The sequence below is a fragment of the Lepus europaeus genome, chromosome 3 (assembly GCF_033115175.1).
Source record: "Lepus europaeus isolate LE1 chromosome 3, mLepTim1.pri, whole genome shotgun sequence".
NCBI classification, from domain to species: Eukaryota; Metazoa; Chordata; class Mammalia; order Lagomorpha; family Leporidae; genus Lepus; species Lepus europaeus.
In genome coordinates, this window is record NC_084829.1 from 117,806,801 (window position 1) to 117,819,521 (window position 12,721).

General features: G+C 39.3%; 1 protein-coding gene across 11 annotated transcripts in view; it reads right to left on the reverse strand.

The window, feature by feature from the left end:
* Window positions 1–12,721, reverse strand: part of FAM184A (family with sequence similarity 184 member A) — a 111,258-nt gene that overhangs the window by 46,456 nt on the left and 52,081 nt on the right. For 9 of the 11 annotated variants that reach the window (XR_009865515.1, XM_062186685.1, XM_062186686.1 and 6 more), the window contains exons 6-9: window positions 10,767–10,889; window positions 4,699–4,860; window positions 3,074–3,195; window positions 2,436–2,586 (exon numbers count right to left, since the gene is read on the reverse strand). Coding sequence is in view for 10 of the 11 variants with exons in the window: in XM_062186685.1 (XP_062042669.1) it covers window positions 2,436–2,586; window positions 3,074–3,195; window positions 4,699–4,860; window positions 10,767–10,889 (558 nt within the window). In the remaining variant the exon portion in view is untranslated. The remainder of the gene's footprint in view (window positions 1–2,435; window positions 2,587–3,073; window positions 3,196–4,698; window positions 4,861–10,766; window positions 10,890–12,721) is intronic. The other 2 variants (XM_062186682.1, XM_062186684.1) reach the window with 2 other exon arrangements.

Genomic DNA, 12,721 nt, shown 5'->3' on the forward strand with positions numbered 1-12,721 from the left:
ACAGAACAGTTTCACCTCTCAATTCCTAGTTACCTTCATATTTATGGTTAATTTGTTTTGAAAATTGTTTTAAAAGATTTCTCTCTGTAAACCTGGCAAAACGTGGGGTAAATATATAATAAATTATTTTATGATACACAGAACCTAGGGTGCAAAGCATTAGGTCCTCTCAGGAAAGAACACTGCAGAATAGACATCAGAAAAGGAAAGAAATAAAGACAGACATAAGGCAGAAAGAAAAAATTAAAACCAGGACAACATGGGAGAAATCTCACAATTCAAAAGAGATCAAAGGAAAACAAATAATTTAATGGAAAACAGGTAGAAGGGGAGGTGTGTCCTCTGAGCAGTGTAATAAACGCACTCAAAACAAACATCTATATTCAACATTGAAAAACCTGGCAGACTTCTAGGGTTGTTTTCATTTTATGTAACTGAATGAATTGAAACTTTCTGGATGTAGGATGTGGCAGAGGATCAGCATCGCTCTGCCCAGTATAATCTGTGTTGCTTGGACCCTGGGTAGGAAGGTAAAGTGACTGTAAACATGAATGTGGTAACCAACTTTTAGCAAGAGTAGGCTCCTTGTTCTCATTTCCATCTAAGTTTCAGAGATTTCAAATGATTTACAAAAGCTCACACACGAATGAATGAATGTCTTCTCCCTTTTCAGAGTAACATTACTAATAGCTGTGAGCCCGAAAATGGGAGCTGTGTCCCTCTCCTCTATCTCACAAACAAACAAACAAACAACTACCATGAAATGCCAAACACAAACTGGCAGGCTCTAGGCATTGCTGACAGACTTTGCATGTGTGTACCTGTTTAATAAAGTATCTTATAAGAAGCCTACGCTGTGGCCAGCGCTGTGGCGCAGCCGGTTAAAGCTCTGTCCTGAAGCACCAGCATCCCATATGGGTGCCAATTCCAGTACCAGCTGCTCCACCTCCCATCCAGCTCTCTGCTATGGCCTGGGAAAGCAGTAGAAGATGGCCCAAGAGCATGGGCCTCTGCACCCATGTGGGAGAACCATAAGAAGCTCCTGGCTCCTGGCTTTGGATCTGCACAGCTAAAGCAGTTGTGGCCGTCTCGGGAGTGAACCAGCGGACGGAAGACCTCTCTCTCTGTCTCTACCTCTCTATATAATTCTTTCAAATAAATAAAATAAATCTTTTTTTTTCTGATTTTTTTTTAACTTTTATTTAATGAATATAAATTTCCAAAGTACAGCTTATGGATTACAATGGCTTCCCCCCACCCATAACTTCCCTCCCACCCGCAACCCTCCCCTTTCCCGCTCCCTCTCCCCTTCCATTCACATCAAGATTCATTTTCAATTCTCTTTATATACAGAAGATCAGCTTAGTATATATTAAGTAAAGATTTCAACAGTTTGCCCCCACATAGCAACACAAAGTGAAAAAATACTGTTGGAGTACTAATTATAGCATTAAATAACAGTGTATAGCACATTAAAGACAGAGATCCTACATGATATTTTTTAAAAATTGATTAATTTTCTATGCAATTTCCAATTTAACACCAGGTTTGTTTTTTTTTTTTCATTTTCAATTATCTTTATATACAGAAGATTGATTCAGTATATACTAAGTAAAGATTTCATCAGTTTGCACCCACACAGAAACACAAAGTATAAAAATACTGTTTTAGGACTAATTATATAAAATAAAATAAATCTTAAAAAAAAAAAAAAGAAGCCTATCCCATTTATTTTTAAACTTACCAGGATCACAGATAAATAGATAATGGTGGATTATCAACTGGTGACTCATGCAGTCAGTCCCATTTAATTACTGGCTTTGCAAGAGAATGCCAACACTTCATGCAGTTAAAAGTTGTAGAAATGAGATAAAAGTATGGAAGTTCTTTCAATTATAATTATAAACGATGGGGTTAGCATGACAAAAGAAGAAATTTAGAAACACTGCTATCTTTTGTTTGTGTAATAATCTCTCTTAGGAACTGAAATCATTCTGAAGCAGGACAAGCAATAAATAAATACTCCATTGTTGAGACAGAAGCAAACTGCTCCATTAGCAATTTGAGGCAATCAGGACACATTTAATAAATTTAATAAATTTTATCTTCTATTGCCCAAATGCCTGAGAAAGGATTTTATCCTTTCAAAGAACAGGTAACTTTCTTATTTAAAATTTCTCATGAATTCATTTCAAATATTAAACTAAAAAATATATATTCTCAGTATTTAGGAATGCTCATATAATAATGATTTAGCACAATGTTTCATAAATTTATGACTGACTCTTTGATCTCATACACTTTGAAAAATATTTAGACTTTTCCCTATGAAAAGTAACAAAATATAGTAAGTTAACACACAGTGTTCTACAAAATTTCAATCAGTAGAGAATGTAAAGAAAACGAACTTTCATAATGTGTAGATTATTAATTACCTGGTTTAAGAGATCTTCTACTTTCTTCTGCCATGAATCCCTGGCTGCATTTTTCTCTCGCTCTTTTAACTGCAAAAGTTGAGACATTGCTGACTTTTTATCCTCTTCGTGTTGAAGTCTTAACTCTTCCCGAAGTTTAGAACACTCTTGTCTAAAATAAAATAAAAACCTTTACTTTGTAAAAAAGCATTCCTCTCAGTAACTATAGTTTAACTGTGTACAGGTTCTAGCACTTAATTAATCTGCCTCAGAATTTGTGACTCAGAGTAAGACTACATTATTTGACAGTAAATTGGTAACTTACTCAAGATCACTGATTGGTAACTTACAGTAAATTGGTAACTTACTCAAGATCACTGATTTACCTCTTTATCATGGCAAAATAGGTACCAGAACAAATAAGCCTTCTGACTTCAGGTTTGTTCTCTGCCTATTTTATGTTCAAGGAAAGGGAATCAGAAAAAAAGTACATCTGACTTAAAAAAAATGTACTCCAATTTCTCTGCACCTAATTACTTAAAATACTAATTCATTTAAATACTGCTGCTACATCCTTAGCAATATGACAGCATGAGCCATGTAACAGAAGCACGTCCCTGCACATCTGTACTGACAGGATTATATTATAAAGAGTGTACCTCAGATTTTCAGTCCACTTTATTTCTAAGTCATGGGCCATTCTGTCCACTCTGAGTTTCTCTTCCTCTTTCATGGCAGCAAGTGTCTCTTCATGCTGTTGCCTTTCTTGTTCTAGCTCAGCCTGAAGAACAAAAACTTTCTAGTGAAGACTAGTCTTCAAAAGTGGAGATCCTGCCAGTTATTTCAAATACATAAACTGCTTGTACTATAACTTTTTAAAATGCTTACTGCACAGTAAGTGATAATGCTATCCATATTTTCTGGACAATGGAAGCACACAGAACACATTTTGTATTTTAAATGTCCTTATTTAAACTATGTTTTATTAAGGGTTATATCATAAATTATTTGAATCCCTGAAAGTCAGTATTGATCATCTTAATTAAACCTTTCATACCATGATTACCTAACAACCAACTGATTTTTATCTTCCCATATACAGAAACTATATAGACAGATGTTATTCAAATTCTTTCATACTCTGTCCAAAGGTATGTTATCTGCTCAAAGGTTAAACATTACAATTTTCTCCCACTAACATGATTAAAATGGTTATGTGAAATTTAGGGTACTGAGTTTTTATTACATAACGTCAACCCAGTAGCCCATGTGTTTAGTGTTATAGTGATATAATACAAATGAAATCCTCATAGATTAGCATTAGCATAAACCAAGTGGCTCTCTGAAGCCTGGGGCTCGAAATGACCTCTTTGGACAACACTGGCAACCATGGGCCTCTGCCAGCATTTAATATTTACTATTCTGCTAAGCACTGTGCTATAAATGGTTCATTTTATGTAACTGCTAAATAGTATTATCCCCCACTCCTCTTTCACCATGCAATGAGAGAAATGAGGCTGCCCAAAGTTACACTTTAAGTGGTGGAGCCAGACCCGCCCCCTGACTTTAGAGCCTACACTGCAGATATCTCTCTGAAGGAACATAACTTCCTGGCTACTGCCCTCTGGCTTGCTGGGGTTCTTTCCTCTATTATCTAAGGCAGGCTAACTCTTTGCCAAGCTTCATGAGAATGGAAGGGGAGAGATAGAGCCTGCCCGAAATCTGTAGATCATGGAGAAGCACGCGGTTACTATATGTGAAAGTTTCAGCTCATACCAGTAGAACAAATTGCACATCCCAAGTGCTGTGAGTTTAGTTACAGTCACAACAAGATACGTTAAAGTCCTAACTCCCTCAGAAGCTCAGAACATGGCCTTACTTGAAATAGGTTATATGCAGATGCATTTATTTAAGATGAAGTCATATTGGAGTAGGGTGGGCCCTGAATCCACTGTGACTAATATAGCCTTTAAAGATGATGATGTGAAAACTGGCAGAGACTGAAATCATACTGCCAAATGCCAAGCACTTTGTGGGGCTACTAAAAGATGGAAAAGGCAAGGAAGGGTTTAGAGGGACCATGATCCTGCCAACATCTTGATTTTTAGCCTCTAGAACTGTGAAAAAAATACATTTCTTTTGTTCTAAATCACCCAGTTTGTAGTCCTTTGTTATAGTAGTCCTAGGAACCATCATCCTAATTATACATGCTGTGATATTTAAATAGGCTTTAAGCAAAGTGGCTAAACAACACTTTTATTTTGCAGTGGGATTACGAAATTACCTCGACATTTAATAGAGCATCCTTGGTCTCCTTTAGCCTGCCTTTGGTCAAATCAAGCTCGTTCTGAAGCCTTTCCTGGGAGTCCTGCAGACTGACTATGAGTCCTTCAGCAGAGCCAAGGCCTTGCTCACTTTTGCTTACCAGATCTTGGAGGCGGCCAATCTGTAAGTAAATGGAGTCCTCTCAACAAATCTCATTGCAACAGACCAGCAAAAGTCTTACAATTTCTTCTCAAAGTCTTTTCTTCAGCTGTCATTTTACGGAATGGAGCATTTCTTGATAAATTTAAGATGCACTCAAATCATCATGATTTGTGTTTTAAGGACTTTTATATTTATGATTTCCCCCTCTGATGACAACCATGCAATGGAATGGTTTTACCTTTCAAGCTCTAGGTTTAACAAAGAGAATTTCTGGTTCTATCATATAATAAAATATCTTTACAAAAGAAATGAAGCAAGATAATTGTATCAAAGACAGAAATACATTTAAAAATACTTTTAAATCATTTATTATAATTTCACTTGAGTCTACTTCTATTTATGAGGTGGTAAATTGAGATTTTATTGATAAGCTGGTAAACGTAGTGTTAACTAGAATTCAGTTATGACTGCTGTGTTTCCTGACAAAATGCATCCCATGGGGCCAATGCTGTGGTGCAGAAGGTTAACCCTCTGCCTGCAGTGTCAGCATTCCATACAGCTGATTCACTTCTGACCCGGCTCCCTGCTAATGTGCTTGGGAAAACAGTGGAGGATGACCTAAGTCCTATGGCCCCTGCACCCATGTGGGAGACCCTAATGAAGCTCCTGCCTTCAGACTGGCCCAGCTCCTGTGTTGTGGCCATTTGGGGAGTGAACCAGCAGATGGAAGATCTCTCTCTCTCTCTTTCTTCTTTCATATCTCTGCTTTTCAAATAAATGAATCTTAAAAAAAAAAAAGTATCTCATGATGTCCTCAAGAGTTGAACTTATATACTGTTGAAATTATTTATGAACTAATAGGCAGTTTGATGATTAAACAGACTACTACCCTCCTATTTTGAGAACAAAGATCCACACACGAGATACTTTACATAACCTAGGAAAATGTATGAAACAAAAACCCAATTAAAAAAAAAAAACAGCCATGTCTGTGAAAAGTCTACAAAAATTTAAACTGGCAATTTGAAAATAATACCTGAACATTTCCCCTTGGAAATACAGACACCACCAAGAAGACTATGAAGATTCTCCATGGACACCCTCTCCATCTACAGTTGTCTCCCCTGGTGCACAGGTCTCCTGGCCCCTTTCCATGCAGACTGACTGAAACAGGATACATTTAATTCAGGGTGTGGGGAGGATTTTATCTTGCTAGTATCTCTAAAGGGATGCCAATCTCATACAATGATCTGTGAAGCTTTTTATTTTTTCTGTGCTCTAAAATATTTTCAAAATAAAAGAATTGTTTCTTGAATATTTGATACAGCTTACCCATTAAATCCTCTGGGCTTACTGCCTTTCTAGATATGTTAGAACATTTTCCTTCATGGTTTAAATTGGTTTGGTCACGTAGTTCCATTACTTTGAGTCATTTCAAAATCTAAATTTTCACACTGGGAAGGGTGTTGAGCCTAACAGTAAAAGATGCCCTAGTCCCACACTTGAGTACTCAGGTTCAATGTCTGGCTCCTTACTCCAGCCTCCTGCTAGAGTGGACCCTGAGAGGCAGCAGTGATGACATCAGTAATTGTGTTCCTACCACTGACATGAGTGATTTGCACTCAGTTCCTGGTTCTTGGCTCTGGCTTTGGCCTTTCCCTAGCCATGTGGACATTTGAGGAGTAAACCAGTGAATGGAAGCTCTTTCTCCCTCTTTCTGTCTCCATCCCCTTCCCTGCTTCTTAAATAAATTAAATAATACATTTTTACAAAGAGATATCTCTCTTCCTAATTGAAAGAAATTGTTGGCATATTTGTATACAGGATTTTCTTATAATACTTTGAAATTTTGTAACATTATTTATGTTCTGCTTCTCTGCATTTTATTGCTTACTTGTATATTCCCTACTTTTTGGATTGATTTTGCTTGCCTTAAATGTGCATAATAGTAGTGAATGAATGACAGTGAGGAAAGCAGCTGCACAAAGTTGAAACAGTATTGAACTTAGCAGAAAATCTAGTTTTAAGTTCAATGTCTAATAATAATATCTACCTCATGGAGTTACAATAATAATTAAATTCAAGAATACATAAGAAATTATTTAACTAGAAAGCAACATGTAAACATTAGGTACCAACCACTAAGGAAAAAAAATCAAATTTATGAATATAGAAAGAATATTCTTTACACTCCAGAAAATGTTCAGCTGCGTAAGAGTTAGGTGTGTAATTGCAATACATGGGGCCCATCATGGTGCAGCAGGTTAAGCCACTGCTTATGAAGCCAGCAAAAAAAATAATAACTGTGTTGAACATGTGAGGGAATCCATGACCCAAGCATGAAGTCAAAGGAGGAGACCAAATCCAAGTCCCACTGTAGCACATTACAGTTCTAATGTATCAAGTCCTGCCTGATGCTAACACTACCCTTAGACTTTTTAGCCACATGAGTCAATACATTTCCTCTTTCTTTTGGCTATTTTACCTGGGATTTCTGTTATCTGAAATACAGATCAATACTCAGATTCTTCTAATAAACATGCACACTGAAGGAGGACAGTAAATACAAACTTTCTCCCTGGAACATCCACATTTGCTATTCTCTAATTCATTCTTCTTATAACACTAGAGTGATTTTTTTAAAAAGATTTATTTGAAAGGCAGAGTTACAGGGTGAGGGGGGAGAGAAAGAGAGAGAGACAGAAAGAAAGAGAACGTGAGAGAGTTTTCTATCTGCTAGTTCACTCTCCAAACGGCCACAAGAGCAGGAGCTGGGCCAGACTGAAGCCAGAAGCGTCTTCTGGGTTTCCCACATGGATAGAGGGGCCCAGGCAGTTAAGCCATCCTCCACTGTTTGCAGGGAACTGGATTGGAAATGGGGCATCCAGGACTCAATCTGGTGCCCATAAGGGATGCTGGCACCTCAGGTGGCTGCTTAACCCTTTATACCTCAGTGCCTGCTCCTAAAGTGAATTATTTTATAAATAATAAACACAGACACAGGTGTAAGCCTCATCTCCCAAGTAATCATCCACATATTTGCACTTAGCATCTTTCAACTGTTTCTCAATGCACTTAGGCTAGTATTCAAAATCTTTCATGGGGGAATGAGGGTTGGTATTATGGCATCGTTAAGATAAGCTGCCACTTGAGACACCTGCATCCCATATCAGAGTCCTGGATTTGAGTCCTGGCTACTCTATGCTTCTGATCCAGCTTCTTGCCAATGTGCCTGGGAAGTAACAATTGATAGCCCAAGAACTTGGGTTCCTGCTACCTACAGCAGGTAGCAAGGCAGTTATGTAATAGCAAATAACACACACTAGACCAAAATGTATAATCCACTAAATAGCTGAAACAATTTCATGTTTGTATGCACAACACAAAGCCTCTAAATATACAAAGCAAAAATTGACAGAGAGATAAGTCCACCATCATAGTATCAGATTTTAGAAATTAACAGATAAAGATGGATGTCATAAAGAATACAGATTTGAAGAAAATAGTTTTGAATCTCGATTTTATGGACATGCCTATAGAAAACATTGCACTAAACAACTGAATAAAATCAGAATATTAAATTTCTCTCATGTACTAGGTAACAAAATCTGAGTAAGCTTCAAATTGTTTTTTCAGACACACCACATTTCTAAGGACAACATAACTGAGGTTAAAAAGTAATCTCAATCTCACACAACTCTTCTGGACAACAAAGGAGAGAACACAGCCTGCTTAATTTTATGAAGCTACTATGAGGTTGGTTTTAAACCAGAAATGGAATGGTATGAAAAAGGAAAAAACAAAGCACTCTTTCTTGAACCCAGGTCCCCAAATTCTAAACCCAGTATTAGCAAATTGAATCTAACATTATCATGACTAACTAGGAATTATCTTAGAAATTCAAATATAATTTAATAAAAAAAAATGAGAGGCAGATAGAGGAAGAAGGAGACTAACAGTGAGAGAGAGAGAGAGTGTGGACCATCCCATCTGCTGGTTCCCTCCCCAAATGTCCTCTATAGTCCCTGGCTGGCACCAATGCAGGGAACTGGGAACTCAGTCCAGGTCTATGTGGGTGGCAGGGATCTAGTTATCTGTGACATCACTATGTCTCTCAGGGTCTGCGTTAGCAAGAAGCTGGACAGGCCAGCACTAAGCATCTTCCTGTGGAGCCGGTACAGATGGGATCTGGTTCATGTCTCGCTCTCCTCTTCCAATCCAGCTCCCTGGTAATGTGCCTGGGAAAACAGTAGATGGCCCAAGTGCTTGGGACCCTGCACCTGCATGGGAGACCTGGAAGAAGCTCCTGGCTTTGGATCAGCCCAGCTCCTGCCACTGCAGCCATTTGGGGAGTGAACCAGTGAATGGAAGACCTGTCTCTGCTTCTCTGTCTGTAACACTCAAAAAAAAAAAAAAAAAAGAAAGAAATCTTAAAAAAAAAAAAAGCTGGAGCCAGGAGCCAGAAGAAGGCACTGTGATATAGCATGTAGTGCCTGTCACAGGCACTGTGATATAGGACATAGTCATTTTAACTACTAGGCCACAGGCCTATCTGTAATATAAAACAATCTCCTTAATATAAGGCACCACATTAACAAACTACAGAAAACATATATTAATAGATGCAGAAAAATCAACATCCACTCATGGTTTTTTTTTTTGTTTTGTTTTGTATTTTTTAATTTGGCAATCTCCTAGGATTAAAAAGGGCTTTTACAAAGCAGAACTCTAGAGAAGAGTCATAATTAACTGTGAAATGCTGAGATCCTTAGAGTGAAGAGCAAGAATATAATAAGAATGATTGCTATCTTTAAGATCCTAGTCAGCAATGCAGGACAAGGAAATAGCCCAGACTAAGGAAAGGCAGGAGCAGACGGAGGGATGAGCTGCAGAAATTCTTGGGCAGCCACTCTCAAGTGGCACCAAAGTATCACTAGGGTGCTGAAAAATAAACAATGATGCAGCCAGAAGGAAAACAAGTTCCATATTTACTAAAAACCTTCTCAGTGAGATGACAGTATCTGGGTTGGAGAACTGCTTAGATAAACATTTGGAACTGAGAGAGGAACCCCAGGAGGAACCCTGAGGGGCCTGTCTGAGCAACACAGATGGTCACAGAAAGAGCGGGATGTGCTAAGGACAGAGGGCAGGTGCTGAGAGAGAGGCGTGTGGCTGTGAAGCCTGTGCAGGATTATCTCAGACACCAGACCAGAGGCTGGGCTGACACCATGCACAATCCTGCCCCGCTCCATCACTCCCAGTGCGGCGCTGGGCCTTCCTTTGGATAAATGTTTCAAACCACAAAAGAACATGGAGGACAGACTGTCAGGCTGCCAGGGCACAAGCGTGTTTGGGGGTGGTCTCTGTGTGCAGAAGCAGGAGTTAGAGGCTGCTGGCTGGTGAGGGAGGAACAGCCGACGAGAACTCTGTGTGAGGTACAACATGCAACAAGCACGAACTGGAAAGGAATAGAGCAGACGGCAGAGGCTATCTGAGGGCATGGCCTCAACCAGGGAAGAGAAAGTGAAGGAATAGATACTATAACTTTAGAAATGTTTTTACATTTGTGCTATTCACAGCTTTTCAAAGGCTTATAGGATTCCTATTACATGACTTTCTCAACCTCTCCCTTTCCAGGCTGAACACTGCGGCTTTCACAAGAATTTAAGAGTAATTTAGATATCACTGTCTAGAACTTGTGAAGCATCTGGGTTGACAAGTAGCTGAATGCTTTTGGCAGCACGTTTTTACCTGGTGGCACATAATAAAGTGTTATGAAAAATTTGGCATCAATTCAGGGTTTGTTTTTTTTTCACTCCAGATGTGCTGCTTTCCCTGAGGGGCTCGGTCATATATACAATGCCATCGGAGTAAGTGACTGTCATTAATCCATATAATATAGGTGAAAGGCATAAGAATCCTTGCCTCTTGGTTGGCTGTACTCAGCTTGTCTTCCAGAACTTCCTTCAGGTTTTCTAGCTCAAGTTGAAGCTGATTTCTATCCTCTTCTAGATGTAGTTTCTCCTTTTTATATTGTTCTTCCAATTCCTTAGGAAGAGAAATTTTTAAAAATTAACAAAATTGCACATATTATATACTTTGAAGGTTCCAAGAAAAAGACTATTCTGTTTTGTTTTTTTAAAATTTGTTTATTTATTTATTTATTTGAATGGAGGAGATACAGAGAGGCAGATGCAGAGAGAGAGAGAGAGAGAGAGAGAGAGGCCTTCCATCCATTGGTTCACTTCCCCCAGATGGCCACAACAACTGGAGCTGTGCTGATCAGAAGCCAGGAGCTTCTTCCAGGTATCCCATGCAGGTGCAGGGCCCAAGGACTTAAGCCATCTTCCACTGCTTTCTTAGGCCATAACAGGGAGCTGGATTGGAAGTGGAGCATCTAGGACTTGAACCTGTGCCCATATGGGATGCCAGCACTGCAGGCAATGGCTTTACCCACTATGCTACAGCACTGGTCTCTATTCTGTTTTTTTTTTTTTTTTTTTTTTTTTTTTTTTTGACAGGCAGAGTGGACAGTGAGAGAGAGACAGAGAGAAAGGTCTTCCTTTGCCATTGGTTCACCCTCCAATGGCCGCCGCAGTTGGTGCGCTGCAGCCGGTGCACCGCGCTGATCCGATGGCAGGAACCAGGTGCTTCTCCTGGTCTCCCATGGGGTGCAGGGCCCAAGCACTTGGGCCATCCTCCACTGCACTCCCTGGCCACAGCAGAGAGCTGGCCTGGAAGAAGGGCAACTGGGACAGGATCGGTGCCCTGACCGGGACTAGAACCCGGTGTGCCGGCGCCGCAAGGCGGAGGATTAGCCTAGTGAGCCGCGGCGCCGGCCTCTGTTTTATTTTTTTAAGAAGACACTTATTTATTTGAAAGGCAGAGTGAAAGAGAGAGAGAGAGAAAAAAAAAAAAGAGAAAGAGAGAGATATCTTCAATCTGCTGGCTTATTCCCCTCTTAGCAATAATGTCTGGGGCTGGACCAGGCTAAAGCTAGGAGCCCAGAACTCCATCTAGGTCTCCCACATGGGTGACAGGGCCCAAGTATTTAGCCATCTTCCACTGCTTTCCCAGGTGCATTAGCAGGGAGCTGGATCAGAAGTGAAGTAGCCGGGACTCAAACTGGCACCCATATGGGATATCAGCATCACAGGCAGCAGCTTACCCACTATGCCACATCTCCAGCCCTGTTTTATATTTTGCTACATTGTACTTCATAATGGCTGCAATTAATTAATAATATCAGAGCTAACAGTGGCTCATTTAATTTCAACATTTTAGAGTCTATCATTCTGAATAACTTATGAGATAGCCAGATAATTATTTAAGTGGAGAGAATATATTACTTGTCTAGAACAAGTTTTAGTTAAAAGATAGAAATGTGATACAAACGATAATTTGATGAGATAAAGAAAAAAGTCTATCTCCTCAGAGTTCCTTTATATCTATGTAAATAGAAAAATATACTATCATTTCTAGAACTCAGTGGTCTAGTACTAGAACCGAGTAGAGAATTACTAAGTATAAAGCTAAGGCATCTGAAGAGCTAAACTTGTAAAACTGATCCTTACTGAAGACCAGTTACAATTTTCTAGACAAGCTAACTCATTCATGAGATACTAAGGCAATAATATGCCTCCCTGTAATAAATTCATGGTACCAAATAATAAAAGAATATTAACTAAGATTAGGCATACATATGGAGTACAGAAGTATAATGGAGAATTAATAATGTCTAGCTTGGTGGGGAAACCTTCAGAGAGAAAGCGAATCCTAGGTATGGTTTGAAGGAGTGCACCAAAAAGACAAGGTGGCAGAGCAGCAAGAGAGCACAGCACTCTTGGAAGAGGAAAAGGCCCACACTAAACACCATGTGG